This window comes from Sander vitreus, chromosome 11 (assembly GCF_031162955.1).
Source record: "Sander vitreus isolate 19-12246 chromosome 11, sanVit1, whole genome shotgun sequence".
In the NCBI taxonomy this organism is placed as follows: Eukaryota; Metazoa; Chordata; class Actinopteri; order Perciformes; family Percidae; genus Sander; species Sander vitreus.
In genome coordinates, this window is record NC_135865.1 from 27,572,237 (window position 1) to 27,592,915 (window position 20,679).

Consider the following 20,679-nt stretch of genomic DNA (forward strand, 5'->3'; position numbering starts at 1 on the left):
CAGCCTGGAGAGAAATCCGTCAAAGACAGGGAAGATGGCGAGAGGTAGTCGTAGCCTGAGAAAAGTAGCTGAGTGTATGAAAAGTATACCTTCGACAGCCAGCCGGGAAATTCAAACTAGGAACAACGTAAGGTAAAGTATTTTATCTTGTAAATTTCGACTGAAACTGGAAAGTGAAAGGATAAGATACACCTCTGACAATAACAAATAACGTTAGTTAGCTAGTAGCGTTAGCACCAAAGATAGTCGGTTACAAATTCATTTGTTGAGTGGTAACGTTAACGTTGTTGGCTTTAACGTTACAGCTTTAACTTGTAATCTTTAAGTGTGCAAACTAACTACCTTTTTGTCCTGCATCTGCACCCTTTTGGGGTATAATGTGGCCAGTACACTGTCCTTTGCTCTTAAGTCCCAGTTTCTCAAACACCTCTCCATATCTGCACCCATACGCATGCATACACTTGCATAGACTTGGCAGTTTAAGGTCAGTGCCATGTGTCAGCTGCATCACATTTCAGGTAGTAGTGAAAGGGATTTCTTCTAAGTGACCAGCAGGCCAGTAATGGAACAGAAATTCAAAGCAGCACGTCATGAGAAGCACAGAATAGGTTTCATTGGTTTAGGCTAATGATGACATTGATATTATCACATCATATTAAGTGGTGACATAACATCTAAATGCATGCCCTGAGAGCTGTGCCAGGGACATTGTGGAACAGGCTGCCACAGGCATAGCTTCTGTGGGGGGTTACAAGCCATTTTTTTCCATCCAAGATTAACCGAGTCCTCCCATTCATGGTGTCAGCGGGGATCTGACTCAGGGCCATTGTCCACTTGATCCCACTGATCACCTACTAATCAGTTTAGCATTGATTTGGAAAATGGATTAGAACTGCAACTAATTGTTATTTTGAGGATGGATTAGTGGTTTTGTTGATGGAAAAAGTGAAGAAATAGAGACTCACAAGTAGGCCTGCAACAATTCCCAATTTTGCTGGACAATTAATTGTCTCAGAAATAATTGCGATTAACAATATAATTGACTCTTAGTGAAATAACACATTTATTTCTTACTTTTTCAAACAAATTAAAGTTTAGGATTGTTATATATCACTGTTACGTTACCCAGATACGCAGGTTCACATTCTATGAAGTAAACCACGCCTTATCATAAAACATTGTATTTTTTGCTTTAAATGAAAAAAAATGAAAGTAGAACATTTATATCGTCAATTACAAACAAAGCATTAATCATAAACAAAAAAAACAGATTGTGTTTCATTTCTCTGGCTTTATACGGCTAACAGCCCATGATGTTTGGAGTTGCTATGGCTAGAGATGGTCCGATACCATTTTTTGCTTCCCGATACCGATTCTGATACCTGAACTTGCGTATCGGCCAATACTGAGTACCGATCCGATACCAGTGTGTCATATATTTTATTATGTTAACAACTGTAGAACTTCTTTTATTCTCCAGTTTGACATTCAGTTATAACGGAAAAAGAACATAAATAAACTACTTTAACGTATTTTTTCTTTAGGGCTTTATTACGTGGTATCGGATCGGTGCATAAACTCCAGTACTTCCCGATACCAGCGTTTTAGGCAGTATCGGAGCCGATACTGGTATCGGTATCGGAACATCTCTAGCTATGGCAACAAGTGAAAGCTGCCAACAGTCCCACCAATAATCACTTACATAATTAAAATTTGGCACACATAAACAACAATTACCATCAACAGTCCCTTAGGACCTTAGCAGAAGTTAGCAAACAAGCTGTTCTGTACAGATTAGAAAAGTAAAAGCACAAATCCCAGTGGCCTCTTTCCGACCAAGTAGTTACAGTAATGTAGTCAAAGGAACAGTCCACTTCTAAACAGTTCTACTAACTACTCTCCCCCAAAACCTTTTTTACCATTTGCATTCACACTGGCCAAGTGGCCATAGGAACTGACCTTTTGTTATTACAACACAGCCATCTAACCACCACTATGCGGGAAAGTGAAAAAACCCTGCCCTGAAGTAGGAGCTGAAAGAGTTACAGGAACTGTGGTCAGAGGAAGTTAATAATCCCCAAATTGGTCCAGTCGGAACACGAGAAAGAAAGGGTTCTAGGAATGTTATGTTCTAGGAACTGCAAAAATCCCTCCGGTCGGAAAGTGGCTATTGGCTAAGTTAGTATAATGCTAATGAATGACGGCCATTTCCACTGCAGCGTCGTCATTTATGGTAACGTTACTAATTAAACATTAAACAAAGCACCATAGTAGATTAAACACCACAGACGGACTAACTACATTACTTAAACACATGTAAAGGTGCTTTGGTGGATTTTTAACGTTTCAAAAGCCGACTGAACTTGCAACTGCGGGTGGGGCTTCCTCTGGTAGGAATCCATAGTAGCATAGGCTAGCTAACGTTACTGTTAGGTGAGGCTACGCCGGTATTGCAAACACGCTTGATGGATCCAAACAATAGTGTGACCAATCTCATTTAAAAAATGCTCCAATGCTTTAATTTAGAGATGGTCCGATACCATTTTTTGCTTCCCGATTCCGATACCTGAACTTGCGTATCGGCCGATACCGAGTACTGATCCGATACCAGTGTGTCATATATTTTATTATGTTTTAACAGCTGTATACTACTATCTCTGTATGGATGATATGATTTCTATCTTTGTTGTCGGTCTGGCTCAGGTTAAACTCTTTGTGAAACACAAACAATGAACGCAATAAAAAAAAATAGCCGCGATAATGTTTAAAAAAAAAAAAAAAAATTGTGGTTAGAAAATTAATTGTTACAGACCTACACACAAGTTCCCATCACCCAAGGTGACCTCTTCAAATTGCTCATTTAGTCTGACTGTACAACTGTACGAAATCCAAGTACCAAGTATTTTCACTAAACTCATATATCAAACAGAAATCCAAATCAGCAAATCTCTACATTTTAGAAGCTAGACCAAAAAAATGTTTGGCTGTTTTGTGTTTTAGGTCTCCAAAGCTAAAGTTAGTGCCCTTGACTTTGTTCCCGTGTTATGTACTGGCGTCTGTGAGCCATTTAATTTGAATGGCAAATTCTTGGCAAGTGTTGATGGAAGGCTTTCCATGTAAAGTATCCTGTTCCCCAGGAATAAAAGCTTCTGTTGCTTTTGTTCTTGACTTACAGGTATTCTGGGTTAATTAGCAGCGGGCCTTTTGTTGATGTAATTCAAGATAAATCAATGTTCTCTGGAGAGTTTCCTGTCACACTTATTCATCTGAGTCCAGAAAAAAAACAGAAAACAACAAGAGGAAGAACAGACTTTTTAAAGCAATTGTGGTACCATCAAAACAGAATTCAGAGTGTGTTGGCTCTGTCCTGTTTATAAAACTTGATTCGAACCCCTACCTTAACCCGGTTTGTGTGAATTTTGTGCTCAGATACCTGTCGTCATGTGGGATCCTGATGACTCGTCTACCTCCCCTGCTGGGTGGAGCCATGCCACAGCGTGGCGTCGTGTTACCAGCCCGCAGCTTCTTCAACCTGGCCGATTCCTTCTCCAAGAGGAAGGAGTACTCGGAGAGACGCATCATTGGGTGAGTCGGTGCTCATGTGATGAAGTGAAAGTCTTTTTTTAAGAGAGTTGTTCTATTATATCATCTTCACTGTCTCTTCTTTCCTCTCTTGTAGGGCTGCACGATATTAGGAAAATATCTAATTGTGATTATTTTGACTGATATTGCGATTGTGATATGATTCACGATATTGGAGGGAATGATCATTTTTGTATCCTTATTCTCATTTCCATTGAAAAATATATATATATATATATATATATATATATATATATATATATATATATATAAAAAGATTTGAAGTGTGATATATATATATATATACACTTCAAATCTTTTCATATATATATATATATATATATATATATATATATATATATATATATATATATATATATATATATATATATATATATATATATTTTTTATATATATATATATATATATTTTTTTTTTTTCTTTAGTCTGTAGGATAGGATTTGTAGGCCGGGACGTCTCTGCAGCACCACAATACTTTATTTTAGAATGGTTTGACACATATTTTATCATTAACAAATATTGCGCCCCCCCAGCGATTTGGAAATTGCACTAGTCCATATTGCGATTTTGATAAAATTGTGATTTAATTGTGCAGCCCTACTCCCATGGCATTTCATGAGACACACTCGGCACATATTTAGGTTTAATTTGAGCTCAAAATGTCCTTGTTACGTTAATAACGATAGTCTCAATACACTTTACAGAAAGAAACAAAAAGCTCGTCACATCTTAATACTGTATATAGTTAAAACAAGTTGTGTTCCCAATCACAGCCCTCATAAATCATATTTGTTTTAATGCCGGTGCCCTATCTGAGGCTCTACATATGCGTTTCTGTATGACGCACTAAATGTCCTCCTGTGTTCTGTAGGGAGGTCATAATCACTAAATCTCGTTGTATAAATAGACGCAGGCTGCTGCAGCTATTTTCCCTCAGCTGGGCTGAGGCTGTTAATACAACGGCGGTGTGGGAAACGGTCTCCGTCTGTGTCTCAGTCACTGCATCTTGCCTTTATTTTGTTTATTTCATTACTTTTTAATCTCCTCTCTTGCGCTCTTTTTGCCTCTTGTTCTTCTCTCCCCCCCTCCCCCTCTCTGTTTCTCATTGACCTACTGTATACTTAACTTGGGAGCGTGCCTATGTTCCCACATTTATAAGAATTTTTTTTTCCACTGAAAATTAGGCCCTATGTTCCCACAGTTCCCAACTTTCAAAGATTTTTTTTTTTCTCCAAAATTAGGCCGTATTTCCTTTTTCATGTATTTGTATCAGATTTGATCCCCCTTTCTCCCAATTTGGTAGCCAATTACACCCAACCTATTATCCAGTAGCAATGGACTACAGAGGGAATGTAACCCTAACCCTAACATAGGGCCTAATTTTAAGAGAATTCTTAGAAATGTAGGACCATAGGGCTGTGGGAACATAGGGCTGTGGGAACATAGGGCTGTGGGAACATAGGGCTGTGGGATAATAGGGCCTAATTGTCAGTGAAAAAAAATCTTAGAAATGTAGGACCATAGGGCTGTGGGAACAATGGGCTGTGGGATAATAGGGCTGTGGGGACCATAGGGCTGTGGGACCATAGGGCTGACCCTCTTGTACCGTGCAAGCCTTGTTTAGTGTGTATATTGTGACACAGTTGCTGAGCTTCACCTGCTTCCTGTCGAGCAGACTTCATGGCTCTTTCCCTCTCCATCCTTGACTCTTCAGGCATTCCATGCAGGAGATATATGAGGTGGTGGCCGGAGTGGAAAACTACTGCGTCTTTGTTCCCTGGTGTAAGAAGTCTGATGTGGTGTTCAAGCGAGCTGGATTCTGCAAGGCCAAACTAGGCGTGGGCTTCCCACCTGTGATGGAAAACTACACCTCTCTTGTTACTTCAGTACGCCCCCACCTGGTCAAGGTAAGGCACTGTTTGCTTATGAAGTTATTGTGTTAAGCTATTGTGTGTGTTAACTTATTATTTTTATATATATATAAATCAACTCCTATGTTTCTTAGGTAAAAGTTTGGGAGTGTATGCATATGTTGTATGTGTATACGTACATATATGTAAAGATGTATGTATGTGTATGCTTATACATACATATATACATATAGTTCCAATTTTTCTTTCTCTGAGGGTTGCTTTTGTTAGATTATTATTATTATTATTATTATTATTATTATTATTATCAGCACTGGGTGGGCTACATAGATATGTACATACATATAAAATTAACTAGTATAAAAAAAAGACCATATAAGGCCTGTTCGCTCAGTTTGTTTCAGTTTCATTCACACAAACGTTGAGCAAATGAGTAAACGGCGGGGAGCTTCACTCCTGCTGTCGGAAATCAGCAGACAAAAAGATAAGTTTAGCAGAGTCAGTAGTCGTATTAGGGGATGCAAAGCAGTTGGAAAATATTAGCAGTATAGTTGATAACAATGTGATTGTTTTTTTTTTTTGGTTTATTTTATTTATTTATTTTTTTACACATTTCCCCAAAATTCAGCCTCAGATATTTGGTAACTTTGACTGATCCACCAAGTTTAAAAAGGTTATACATGCTGATAAAGTAAAATCAGTTAGTACCTATTAGATTAGAAATTCATAAAGTTTTCCCCTCATTTTCTTTTGCAATTTTGTTGCAGCAAACTAATTGCAAATAATGTGTTTATGTTGCTTGTCAGGCGTCCTGTTCAGACGGCAGATTGTTCAACCACTTGGAGACGGTTTGGCGTTTCAGCCCTGGCCTCCCGGGATATCCTCGTACCTGCACTGTGGATTTTTCCGTAAGTAGACGCCAACTGTAGCAGTCCAACATGCTGAACCCTGTTTAAAACAAAAAAAAGAAGATAAACAGTCAAAGATTGTTTTTAGCCTTTGCTCTGTATGCGTGATCATGTGTTCTTCCACGTCTGAGCTTGAGTTGTTTCTTATCAGATCAGTTCAAAACTCTGAGACTAATGTACAGGATGCAACTCAGCTGCTAACCTTCTCCTCTCCCCTCTCCTCAGATCTCCTTCGAGTTTCGCTCCCTCCTCCACTCGCATCTAGCCCACGTCTTCTTCGACGAGGTGGTGAAGCAAATGGTTTCGGCGTTTGAGCGTCGCGCCTCCAATGTATATGGCGCCGAGACGGCCATCCCTCGCGAGCTCATGTTCCACGAGGTTCACAGCACGTAGCGCTGCACAAACCCCGATACACAAACAAACACAACGCCCAATGCTGATGTCGGAGGGAAAGATAAGATAAGAGAGGAGGAGTGTAGACAGGCTACCTTGTTCTAACTGAAAACTGCAGTGCCTTTCTCACAGCAACGACCAAGTTTATTCTCAACAGTTTCCAATCTCTCTCTTTTAAAAACGTTTTTATGTATATACTATATGACTGATGTGGATCGACCAGCTCATTTTCACGTTGGTGCTATAAAAAAAAAAAAAGATTTCATTTCAATTCATTTCATTATCCAGTCCTGCGAGAAAAATGCGAGTTTTTTTTGTGATTGTTGCGGGCAAAAATCCTTGATTATGCGGCATGTTTTCTTAAAAAATGCGATGGATTATGCGGGATATTTATGCAATTATATGCGATGAACTTGCAAAAACTGCGGTTTCATCATGGCTTCATCGCGGGGTTTGCAGCTTTTCGATGATGTTCACGTCGCGTAATAACGTCACTTCATAACGTCACTTCATAACGTCACTTCATCACGTCACTTCATAACGTTCCCATGGCAAGAGGGGGAAAATAGCTGCTCTTGTGTGAAGTAAACGCAAACATTTTTTTTTTAACTTTCTGCTAAGATACATGTGACTTTTTTGCAACGAAAATGCGGGGATTATGAAATCATGCAAGCTCTGCATATTTTGTGCGGAAATCTGCAATTTATGTGGCGAAAGTGCGGCGTATTTGAAAAAATACTTTTTAGCAGTGGGGGCAGGTCTGTCCGAACAACAACCCCCCCCCCACGCCCCGCCGCTAAATATTTTACGTATTAAACGGAACTGACACTTCACTGCAACACAAATGTATTTATTCACCTCTATTCACACACAATGAGGCATATTTTACGTTTTTGGTGGAGCGGTTCATTCAATGGTCGACTCGGAAGAAAGCGAACGTTTTGACAATAAACTACATCAACACAACAGTATGTGGAGTTCAGCTGGACGGGCCCAACAACCTCTGGATAGTTCTACTTGGGTTAAATTGCAACGCATTATGTCGGCAGGATCATTTAAAAGGTAACCACGACTACATTGTGCGTTTGTCCTATTTCTGATACGGTGGCGGCAGAAATTTTGCCATGGCAGGCCACCACGACAAAATCAACATAGAGGAAACACTGTTAACAATAGCTTCACTCAATAGTTAACTACACTGCTTTGAACTCCATTTTTGCGACCACAGTTCCAAACTGTAATTCAAAAAGCTGCTTTAGGAAGACACTTTACAAGTACACGTCTTCCAAAAAAACTGATTTCAGGATGTGTAGTAGACGATATTGCAAATCACCTGTGTCGGAGTACACACAACAAATAAGACAACAATGCAGATGAGGCTGTTCAAAGTTGTAGGAGAGAGAGGTTTTTAAAGATGCCCCCCCCCCCCCAATTGGTGAGAATACCTTGTTTATTACAATGGGAATGAACAGTTTGTGAAAGGTTCAAGATGAAGAAAGGTTCCAGTTCCCAGTTGAAATGGGTCATTACTTGTTGATCATGTTACAGAGATTAGAGTTAAGGGCAACCCATCTTTTGTTAGCTAGAGATGATATAAGCCGCAGGGCCCAGATGGTTTTACAACCTTGATGCTTTTCTGGGATGAATTAAGCATCAAGGGCACAAAGCAACTAAAGAAGGTAATGTTTAAACTTATGCAAAATGAACTCCAAGCCATGCGGCTGATGGACAGTAACCTATTAAATGTCCACCTCCACCGTGTCACCACAGAACTGTATATTATAAGAATATATTTTAAGAATAAAGGGCAGAGGCAGGCGAGACACTGTATCACTGGAATCATGCAGTGAGGATTGTGTACAAAGGACTACATGTACAAAATGTACTGTAAACTATCAGGAACAAACGCACCTTTCAAAGGGTGCTGGACTTTTATTTTTGCTTTAGTAGGTTTACGGCTGGGTGATAAGACTGAAATCTTCTATCCCGAAATAGATCATTTCATATTTTCATAACGATCTATCTATCTATCTATCTCAAGATGGAGCATGTTTTCTGGTAATTGCATAAATAAATATTCCACACGGTAAAGCTTATTTTTGTATACTCTTTGAATGAAATACTTTTAAACTTCTTTATTTTCTCATTAAGTGTAAAATGAACATAATGTGCAAATATGCAAAAATGCACATAAAGCGGCGTCCAAATGGTGTAAATATTGCCGTAAAGCAGTTCGGCAGCTTTTTTTTTTTTTGACATTGCAATAGAAATAATAAATTTAACGTTTTGACAATGCATATCATCCTGTCGCCCAGCCCTAGTAGGAAACTGTTTTTTTTCTTCTCTTTATGTTACATATACTATGCTCTCATCATTAAGGGAGCTATGCTGGCCATAAGAGTTAAAGCTACATTATACAGCAAAGTGTGCAATATTGGCAGTATATAGGTGTTAACTTTTAACTCTTATTGAATGTGAAACTGCATGTTTGTCTTGTACGCTTACGCTTTTCTTGGCCAGGTCGTCGTTGCAAATGAGAACCTGTTATCAACAGGCTACCTGGTTAAATAAAAGTTAAATAAAAAAAATAAAACAAATCTTAAGCAAGTTGATACAAAGGGCCCAAACTGGCCGGTTAGACAGAGGCCAGGTCACAAATGTTCAGTGGCGCCCTGGAACCGTCACGATTCCAACTGTCCGACCCGCACCGCTCACAGAGTGCCTCCTGAACTACTGGCAGCATATTAATCTTTTAGTGTTGAAACATTCTACTCATTCTTTAATATTTATTACTTGAGTTTAAGTGTAAATATTGGTTTGAAGATCATGTAAGAAAGACGTTTATGCTGCTTTTAAAGAAAATGGTTGTGTGTTTCAAGGGATTGGGGAAAAGGACTTGTGTAAATGTTTTTAATGACTTTAAAAAGATGTATCCACTGCATGATTTATAAACTTATTTTCGCAACAAAAAAAACCTGACTGATCATTTATTTCATTAACACTGTCACAGAAGTGGCCACGGGTTGATTGGACAGAAATAGGGTCATCATGTGAGTGGTAATAATAGACTGGTGTGATGCATGGCAGCATCGGAGTCGGTCATAAGGTTTGGAAATGTCACTGCTGCCGAAGGGTAAAGTTGGTTTTTATTAAAGATTCTTTTGGGCTTTTATCGACAGGATAGCTTTAAGACAAGAAAGGGGGGGAGAGAGGCGGGGGACAACATGCAGGAAAGTGCAACTAGTCGGATTCAAACCCGGGCCGCTGCCAAGGACTCGACATGGGACGCACACTAGAGGTCACCCCAAAAAGGGGCGACGTTTAATTTGAACTCTTAAGGCTTCTGTGACTGCACTGTTGAAGCTACTCCATGGAGAGTTAGTCATGCATTCAAAGCATTAAGTAAAAAATGAACAGTAAGAGTACTCGGTGCAGTAAAAGGTTACCTGTCAGTGTTATCCTATTATCTGATGTTTCTGGATTGACTTTGCTTTGAATTTTGGATCTCAGCTAATGAACACGTTAATTGTTATGAACCGAGATGTGATATGAACCGACTTAAACAGAGGGTAACACTTTACTTGAAGGTATCTACGCAAGAGTGACATGACACGGTCATGACACATGAACCCTAACTTGTCATGACAAAAAAACCGATTGACATTTAATGACAGAAGCGTTATGTCATAAACGTTTGACTTGTTTAGGTTTATGACACGTTCATGACAGTGTCATGTCACTCTTATGTAGATACCTTCAAGTAAAGTGTAACCAGACTAAAGTGTTGTTTAAGAAGAACTTTGGTAACCAACAAATCTGAACAATGGAATTTATTAAATAAAAAGAAAAGAAAATCACCATCAATCATTGTACAAAACAGAAGTCGAGTGATCACTGCTATTTGCCGTTTTGCAAAGGACTAATATCCTGTGTTCTGTCAGTAAAATATCTAGGTAGTTACAGTAGTTTTCTGGCTTCATAGTTAAAGCAGAGCGTATGAGGGGAGAAATGAAGGTCAATGTTTAACAGCACACGTTTTCACATTTAGACATTTGTAGCTAAGACCTTGAATGGTCCAGAAACGGCTTTGTAAGCTGAGCCGCACGTCTCACATTCAATCAGCCATTTATTATGAAATCAACCGACCCTGCGAAGATCGACGACGTAAAAGCTGATGATCTGAAAAAAACGCTGCACGCATGAAAACGACAACCACAGCAACTCTGTAAACATTATTGTAAAAAATTTTAAACAGGCCCCTGGTGATACTCCCGACTCTGGTAATTTAGGCACTCTTCACCCAATTGTGGTCACGTACAAGGACATGCAATGGAACTTCACTTCAGACAGAAAATCCTCAAAAGCTCTGTAAGAAAATTGGTTTAATTAAATTTAAATGACAGATTTTAACTCACATAATGTTAGCTGGGGAGGGGGGGGGGGGACAAAAACATATATATAAAAAAACAAAAAACAAGAATTAACAAAATACAATGACAAAAATGAAAGGACACTGACACAATCCTAGCTAGGCATCTTTTCTCGTGCTCACAGTAATGCAGAGCATCAACAATATGTTTACTATGTTCTTAGACCACTTTAATAATCACTTTACAGAGATCACAACTGTATGTAAATCTGGATAAGCATCTTTCTGTCGGCTGTTAGAGTGGAGCAGAGGTATAGTAACTGGGTTTGATGGGCTCTCATTCGCAGTTTTTTTTTCTTTGAGTCGGGCGAGGCCGACTCCTCCAGAAAGAGAAGAGATGGGAGGCGTGTGAAGTCGTGGAAGGGCGACGGGGTGGGGGGGTGAGGGGCATCAAACATTTGCAGCTCCAACATACTCATGGCCAGTCAGTTTGGGCAAAGCTCGGAGGAGGTGGGTGCAGTTTTCTTGTAGGATTTCTCCTCAGACACCCCCCCCCCCCAGCACCACTCTGCCTACATAAGTCTGTACAGGAAGTCAGGAGGATTGGCTTAGAAACCCATGCCTCCCATACCGCCCATGCCTCCCATGCCTCCCATGCCGCCCGCTGGCATCTCCTTCTCCTCCTTGGGCAACTCCGTGACGACGCACTCGGCAGTGGAGAGCAGGGAGGCGACTCCTGCGGCGTCCATCAGGGCCGTCCTCACCACCTGTAGAGGGAGGAGACCAGACGTTAACGCTGCAGTCCAGTTTGCATATAATTAGGGCTGCAACTAACGATCATTTCACTCATTGATTAATCTGTCTTATTATATAACATCAATTATTCGTGTACATTTTTACAATAAATAAGAGACCATGAAAAGAGTGTCTTCAAACATTTTGTTTTGTCCAGCCAACAATAATTGCGCTGTAATGTTATGAGACATTATGTAGTGAAGAGGATTAAGATTTTGAAAAAAAAAAAAAGAGATATTGAACATAGTTAGGGCTGCAAACTTGTCATTATTTCATAATCAAACAGATTGTGGTGTATAAAACTTCAGAAATTTGTCCTTTAAGCTACAAATGAAGCGGTGTGATGTGTACGGGGACGTTCGCGGCCTCTCGTCTCTCTTTGACACGTCCACAATCAATGAGCGTTGTACCTTGGTGGGGTCGATGATGCCCTTCTCCACCATGTTGACGTACTCTCCCAGCATAGCGTCGTAGCCGAGCTCAGCCGACCCCCGCAGGATCGTCTCCACCACCAGTGAACCCTCCACACCCGCATTTTTAGCGATGGTCATGGCGGGGATCCGGAGCGCCCGTCTGATGATCTCCACACCTGGTCCAGACGAAAAGGTAATCAGATTTATGAAAATAATGAAAGCTGTGTCTGTTAAGCCATAATACATAGGACTACGGTTTCTTCTGAGCCTGTGTGCGCGTTACTAACCAATCTTCTGGTCAGCATTGACAGTTTTGACAGTGTCAAGGCATGGGATGCAGCGCAGCAGGGCGCAGCCTCCGCCTGGCACGATGCCCTCCTCCACTGCTGCCCGTGTGGCGTTCAGAGCGTCCGTCACACGGTCCTTCTTCTCGTTCACCTCCACGTCACTCGTTCCTCCGATCTGAGATGGAGAGCATGCGTCACAGCTTTGTTTTTCTAGAGCAGAACTACAATGACCACGATTAGTACCGGCTGTGTTTTTTTCCCCTCCAGTTTGAGACGTACCTTGAGTACCGCCACTCCGTCCGACAGCTTGGCCAGCCTCTCGTTGAGCTTCTCCTTCTCGTAGTCACTGGTGGTGCTCTCCAGCAGCTCGACAATCTCCGCCGCACGCTTGTCAACCTCAGCGGGGCTGCCGCCTCCCCTCAGCAGCAAGGTGTCATCTTTGGTAATCTGCACCTCACCGATCTTACCAAAGTCGTGAGCCTGGATGTCTTCAAGAGCCAGGCCTACTGCATCATCTCCAAACACCTGGGGAAAGAGAAATAATGGAACATTTAGAAATCAAGTCACACACCCGAGATATTACATTTAACTTGAGCTTCATGCAATTTAGCAGTGGTGAAAAGAGCACTCCGATCTTTTTACTTTGTACCGCAGTGTAGAAATACTCTGCTACAAGTAATACCCCCGGCTCAAAATACTGGCATCAAAATATACTAAAAGTACCAAAAGTAAAAAGGTGGAGCTGAACTTAACTACTTCATATACTTTTATCTATTGGGCAGCTTGTGAATTTCCTCCCGGAGATCAATAAAGTTACAATCAAACAAATCATACTTAAAAAAAGGACAAATCCGGCGCAAAATGAACCTCGGGGTTAATAATAACATGATTACCGAGGCGACCGTTCTCTGGGATTTGTTTCCATGCTAATTGAATGTGACCAGTTTCATCGCAAACCGCTAATTAGCTTATAGTCACGTATACATGCGGGGGCATTCGTTTTCCCAAGATGGCGCCTGCCTGTATACGTCAACGGTACTGTCTTTCTAAACTCTTTTTAATAAACTGTCTGTACACTTACAAAGTTCTCAATGCTTCAGTTTACATGTAGGGACCCTCATTATGCTGCCGTTGAAGTGTGGTGCTATTTTGAGCCTTGTTAGTGGTATAGAAATAGAGATTTCTTTTTACTTTACCCTCTGCCCCAATGACTAGCGTTATAAGCTAATTAGCGGTTTGGGCTAAAACTGGTCACATTCGATTAGCATGAAAACAAATCCCAGAGAACGGTCGACTCGGTACACGTGTTAATCATTTTGCGCTGGATTTGTCCTTTAATTTGTTGGTGTTATTTTGTATTATTAATGTGACTAGTAGAGTATTTAAGCACAGAAGTTCTTAGTTTCTTGAGTGAGAAGTGGACTTACAGTGCCCCCGGTGGCGACGGCCATGTCCCTTAGCTGATTCTTCCTGTTGTCTCCGAATCCTGGAGCTTTAACAGCCACCACCTGAAGCCCAACCTTGAGCCTGCAAATTAAGTTGTTGAATACTTTTAGTTCTCTTCTTTTTTAATGATGATTTATATATATATTTTTTTTCCAACACAGCAGCTCTCGTATGTACCTGTTGAGAACCAAGGTGCTGAGGGCCTCTCCGTCCACATCCTCGGCCACAATAACCAGCGGTTTACGGTGCTGGTTGGCGATCTCCAGGGCTGGCACGATGCTCTGGACGCTGGAGATCTTCTTCTCGCTCAGCAGCAGGTAGGCGTCCTGGAACTCAACCTTCTGACCTGGAAACAGAGACAACTGATTTTAGCAATGCGTTTCTTTCATAGGCAACAGACAGATGAAGTTATACGAGCCAGCGTGAGCTCCCTTACCTTTGGCAGTGTTGATGAAGTAAGGGGAGATGTAACCACGGTCAAACTTCATACCCTCAATGATCTCCAGCTCATCGTGCAGGGTCTTCCCATCCTGAGATGAAGAGCAGGTATTGATTAGGTCACAGACTAAGCTATCATAATAGCAGTAAATAAGTATTTTAATAAATGTGTGTGAAGTTCTAATACTAACCTTGACGGTGATGACTCCCTTGCGGCCAACTTTCTTCATGGCGTTGGAAATTAGGGTACCAATCTCCACGTCTCCATTGGCTGAGATTGTGGCAACCTTAAAAAGACAAATGACATTAAAAGCATTTTATTATACTCCGCCACAAGTAAAACTCCTGCATTCAAAACCTTAAGTAGAAAGTATTGCACAAATGTACTTAAAGTATCAAAAGTAGTCATTGTGCAGTAAAGCTGCAGACACACAGAGCCGACAGCCAAACGTCGACAGAAAAGGCAGTTGGTCTGATCAGTCTCCCCGAGTTGGTCAAAAAAAGTGCCTCAGAACACACCAAAGCGACGAGACGCAATACGTCTCCATAACAGCAAGCGGCGCTAATCTGCATTGTCGCCCAAAAATGAAAACCGGCAGCTGATTGGACGAATACGTCACGCGGGTCTGGTTTCTCCGGAAATTCAAAGAGACTGTCATGGCGGCTTGTTCAGAATACGATCTCATATTGGACTAAAATAGTTCACCGAAACGTGTTTCTGAAAACATTTTAAGTGAGAAATAGGCCGTGCAGTTGCTGAATCTGTCTTCATTTCAGATCCACAAAGTTCAGTTTAAAAGATTTGTTAGATTTTGAGAGAGTCTAGTCACGTTGATCCCGCTCCCCGTTTCCGGGTTAGCTCTCCACCAATCAGATGGGTCATTTGAGTCTGACTGCCGGCAGTGCCCGCCCCGCCGATGATACATGTCAAATCGGCCAAAATGAAGGCCGACGGCCCCTCGGACGGACGACGGCACGGAACACGCCGAACAGACTCGAGTCACTGACCTCGCCAGACTGTCCGACGGCCGATTATCGGCTCGGTGTGTCCGGTAGGGCTTTGACTTTTGCCCCAAAAATCATATTCGAAGTTTGTTTGTTTATTAATATTCGAATATTTATTAATAATATTTTGACCATTAAATGCCTTCAGTAAGACCTATATTGGCTACTAAGCCGCGGCCGAGCGACGTGTAGTTACATTTTGAAATGTGTGAAAAAGCCTCGGAACCTGAATTGAAAAAGGATTACCAGCAAACACATTTACAAAAAATAATGCCCATAACAGGTTCGAAATTCGAATATTAAGGGCTGCCTAATACTCGTTTGAATATCATTCTTTTTTTGAATATTCGAATAACGAAGTTCGGAGTCAAAGCCCTAGTGTCCGCGCCTTAAAACGTTCCTCGTCAGTGTTTTACTATTTTAAATTATGTTTTTGGATTACTGCTTTATTAATGTGTATGTTGCAATGTACTTGAGTAAATGTACTTCGTTACATTCCCCCACTGCGTAGCGACGCATCATTTCTATGAATTTACCACTGATCCCGTTTACCTGTGCAATCTCCTCGGGGGTCGTGACTGGCTTGGAGAGATTTTTCAGCTCTTTGATGACGGTTTCTACGGCCATCATGACTCCCCGGCGGATCTCCACGGGGTTGGCGCCTTTGCTGATGGTGTCGAAGCCCTCCTTGGCGATGGCCCGAGCCAGCACTGTGGCGGTGGTAGTGCCGTCGCCGGCCTCCTCGTTAGTGTTGTTGGCCACGTCCTGCACCAGCTTGGCACCGATGTTCTTGTACTTGTCCTTCAGGTCGATGCTCTTGGCCACCGTCACGCCGTCCTTGGTGACCTTGGGGCTGCCCCAGCTCTGCTCGATGATGACATTGCGACCCTGGAATACAGAGAGGAAGTGGTGAGGTAAAGGGGTCTGTAACGTTGGGGCAAGTGAGCTCCGAATGACAAAAGTGAGTAATAACCATAGACCGTAATAAATAATGGACGTAGCAGCAACGACGTCACCCTTTGGTTTGTGGACTGCTGTTTTGAAGCCTTTCGTTTGGCATTTGGCCGCCGCGGTTTCTTTTGAATTGACGAAACACATTTTGAACGAGAGGGTGGAGCTGGGGAAGATGACGTCTTCTATGGTTTCAATTGTGTTGCACTAAGCTAAACGCTAATGAGGGACACTTGCCGATTTCCAACCGGCTGAAGAGAGTCATACAGCGGCGTTTTTTGCCAGCGAGTTTTTTTAAATGCGACTCTCGGGGCACTGGCGCTGTTCATAACTAGCTTGGTTGGCAGAACAAGACATTTTTAGGCAACCACAATTTTCCATTTTAAGTGAAAAACACACAGTGAGAGGGTCAAAGTTTAAGATGAAAACACAAACACCAAAAACAAGTTCAGGTCCATTTTAATGTCCACAGTGCCATGGTTAGCATTGCTAAGCCTCTGTCCTGATTGACAAGGTGGCGTGTAGCCACGCCCCTAAAGCATCCCCTGCTTTATCGTCTATTTAAAAATAAATGGGACCATGATTTACTAAATGAACATCAACAAATTAGATAGAATGCAGGTTTAAAGCACTTCCACATTGGCTTCACTTTTCATGGTCTGAAAAGTGAAGCCAATGTGTAAGTGCTTTAAACATATAGGGCTGGGCAATATATATATATCGATATTATATCAATATACGAGGCTAGATATCGTCTTAAATTTTGGATATTGTAATATTTGACCAAAGTGTTGTCTTTTCCTGGTTTTAAAGGCTGTATTACAGTGAAGTGATGTAATTTTCTGAACACACCAGACTGTTCTAGTCTGCTAGCTATTATTTGCCTTTACCCACATAGTTATTATATCAACATAACTGATGATTATTTCTCAAAAATCTCATTGTGTGCATATTTTGTGAAAGCACCTATTGTCAACCTTACAATATCTCCATATATCGATATTTTCTCCAGATCGCCCAGCTCTAGTAATAACCCAGCCAGTGGATTGAATACTAGACAAAGATTACCTTTGGGCCCATGGTGACAGCCACAGCGTCCGCCAGCAGGTCAACACCCTGCAGCATTAGGGCACGAGCATCCGCTCCAAACTTCACATCCTTAGCGTAGGCTCGTGTGAGGTGAGGCGCCAGCGCCCTGCACACAGGCCTCACCTGCTTCATGACGGTTGGTAAACGAAACATCTCTGCGGGAAGAAAAGAGAAGTTAAGCAGCATGTCTGAGACCAACGATCACTGATGAACCAGAGGTGTCCAGATCAAATCTGCCAAGTTACTGAGTCGTCACAGGAATCTTACATACATTGAAAATAGATGCGATGAGTGGAGCCAAAGTACACCTAAATACAAATAAGTATATTTAGTCAAGCACTGTACTCAAGTACAATTTAAGGTACATAAAGGCGCTTCCATTTTCCACTTTATATTATAAATATTTGCTAAATTAATACTTTTAAGTATATTCTGATGCCAAAACTTAATACTTGTACTTAAAGTAAAATATATACTGTGGTATTACTTTTAAATAAAAGATGTGAGTACTTCTTCCACCACTGCCTAAATAATTTCACCCATCGTCCCCCCCCCCCACCACTGTCACAGGAGGACAGATGTGTTACAAAGGTCAACTGCGCCCCCTCGTGGTCAATAGTGGCATGACACCGGTGAATGAATGACTCCACTTATGGGATGGTGAAACATTTTCAAAGCTCCCCAAGTCACCTTCTACAGAGGTGAAACCATAACCAAAGAAAATGTCACAGCAAAGCTTATGTTTGCAGGGAGAGATATGATTTCACACCAGCACACTTAGTTGACCTCAAATGTATGAATTAGTTTTTTTAAATGCAACTATTGTATTTTTTTATTACAATGAGACCAGATATTCAACTACAATTAGGGCTGCAACTATTTTGTATTAATAGTTTGTCGTCAAGTTTTGCTCAATTATTCAAAGCATTGTTTAGTAAATGATGTCATAAAACTGGGGAAATGCTCATCACAATTTTGGGGCCATCTTCATATTGTTTGTCTCTAATATATTCAATAGACATTCATATATAAAAACACATTTACATTTAAGAAGCTGGAAGAATGAGAGGCATTTGTGCTAGATCAATATATCCAATAATGGTTGAATGATAATAACAATCACAAACATCCAACATCAACACATCTAGAGATACATGGTTTTCCCTGGACAGGAGGGGATAACAAAAAAAAAACCTGTCATCTGAAAAGTAACTAAAGCTGCCAGACAAATGTAGTGGAGTAAAAAGTACAATATTTCCCTCTGAGATGTAGTGGAGTAGAAATATAACGTTGCATAGGACTGCACGATATTTTGTTTCATCGTCTACATCGCGATGTGCGCATGCGTCAGTTGACGCTACAACTTATTTGCTGCTTGATAAAAAAAGTAAACTTTCACCGTTATCATTCACTTTAGCCTGGATTGATATTATATGAATACAATGGTGTCATGTCAGTCAACCAGTGTATTTCTTCCTAATTTCCCTCTCCAAAATCACTTCAGAAGAGTAATCACAGCCTTACCTGCTTTGGTTTTTGTAAAGCATTAAAGTTCAACAAAGACTGGTTCCCATAAGAACATTTCCTTTTTCATTTTAATTTTCTTTGTAGATGCACTCCTACAAAATCACCCCAGTAGTTGAGAATGATTTAGTATTTATAAATAGGGCTATTTATGTCCTCTTGTAAAAAATGTCTTTTTTTTCATATCGCAATATATATCGCAGGGGAAAAACAATATCGCAATGCAAGTTTTTTTTCCAATATCGTGCAGGACTAGCATACATTTTAAATATTCAAGCAAAGTACCTCAAAACTGTACTTAGTCACAGTAAATGTGCTTCAATGTGTTTGGAAATCACACGTTTTCCTACTTGGCAAACATTCTTAAATTTATATATCAATAATAAAGAAAGAATTAGACTTTTATTTATATTGGCCTTGATCGTGACTGATTATGAAATGTATTCATCCAAAACCACTTCCTGGTTACCCCCGCACGTGTGCTCTTCAGGTCGTGCGTCACAAGGTCAAATTGTAAAAACGACATGTGCAGAACTGCCTCACCATCTCTGCTCGTGCTCAGCCTTAATATAATGAGTGGCCATCACACTGTCAGAGCCAATAATTGCTCAACATTTGTGTAACTGACGACAAATGTTAACACAGCTTAATAAGACACCTCCTGCATTGCCAGTCAAATTGTGCACAGCATTATGGGGGAGGGACCTTAAGGAAATGTTTCATCATGTCAGACACGAGACGTTCCTGATTAAATAGTAATCATTATCCGGCTAAAATAAATGTGGCTTAAAGAGCTGTAGTAGTAACAGTTTAGCGTGTATGTCCTTGCAGTTACGAACAGAAATGTTAGCTAGGAGTATTTAAGCCTAACGTTAGCGTTACCTCTCAGCTGGTGCAAAATGTACAATGAAAAGTCAGCGTTTTAAAAAGCATTTCGCTCACAATATTAGCCTCTTTAGCTTGTATAACTTAATACATAAACATACAACACACAAATGTGAAAATGTCAGCACTTACTTGTGAGGTAAGACGCTTGTAGCTGCTACAAGATGCACGTCTGCGAGACGGAATGATACTGGAGGTAAAAGGACAAGCCGTGTGGATAGCTCCTGAGACGAGACTGCACATGGCTTATCACATCCGGGTGATTTACCGGCGCGCCCCTAACCATGAATAACGACAAAACTAGTTTAGATCACTGATTTAAGATGTTTATTTTTTTCTATCTTCTGCACTGAGTACTTATGCTTTTGATACTTTAAGTACATATTGTTGATAATAAGTGCATGTAAGTTATACGTACACTTAATCACAATTTTATGATTTAGAATGTATGTAAATGCTCGTTCCGGGGCTGGCGTTTCCAGAATTTTCTTGTGCGCAATTGGAGGAAAAAAATAAAGGTCAAAGTGGACATTGCGCAATATTGCTCCGACTTGAAATGTACGAATAAGAGAGAAAACACTACAAAAACAGTTTTAAAACGTATTTGAATATCATTAAATAAAATTTATGGATGTAAAACGTGTTTTGCTTTTTTCGTTAGGTGTTCTAGAATATTCTGGAAGGCAAAGAATCTTCACCAAA

The 20,679-nt window shown here is 40.8% G+C and overlaps 2 protein-coding genes across 2 annotated transcripts; one reads left to right on the forward strand and one right to left on the reverse strand.

The window, feature by feature from the left end:
• On the forward strand, positions 1 to 7,495 carry coq10b (coenzyme Q10B). Its single transcript, XM_078262617.1, has 5 exons — positions 1 to 132; positions 3,430 to 3,585; positions 5,318 to 5,510; positions 6,281 to 6,382; positions 6,608 to 7,495. The coding sequence occupies exons 1-5, from the start codon at positions 35 to 37 to the stop codon at positions 6,773 to 6,775; spliced, it is 717 nt and encodes a 238-aa protein (XP_078118743.1). The 5' UTR covers positions 1 to 34; the 3' UTR covers positions 6,776 to 7,495.
• Positions 7,496 to 10,590: 3,095 nt separating this feature from the next.
• Positions 10,591 to 20,219, reverse strand: hspd1 (heat shock 60 protein 1). Its single transcript, XM_078262616.1, has 11 exons — positions 20,110 to 20,219; positions 17,548 to 17,723; positions 16,081 to 16,416; positions 14,715 to 14,810; positions 14,522 to 14,615; positions 14,263 to 14,431; positions 14,067 to 14,166; positions 12,919 to 13,164; positions 12,640 to 12,814; positions 12,350 to 12,528; positions 10,591 to 11,911 (listed from the first exon to the last, which is right to left on the reverse strand). Exons 2-11 carry the CDS (start codon positions 17,719 to 17,721, stop codon positions 11,753 to 11,755), a joined length of 1,728 nt encoding a protein of 575 aa, XP_078118742.1. The 5' UTR covers positions 17,722 to 17,723; positions 20,110 to 20,219; the 3' UTR covers positions 10,591 to 11,752.
• Positions 20,220 to 20,679: the final 460 nt, after the last annotated feature.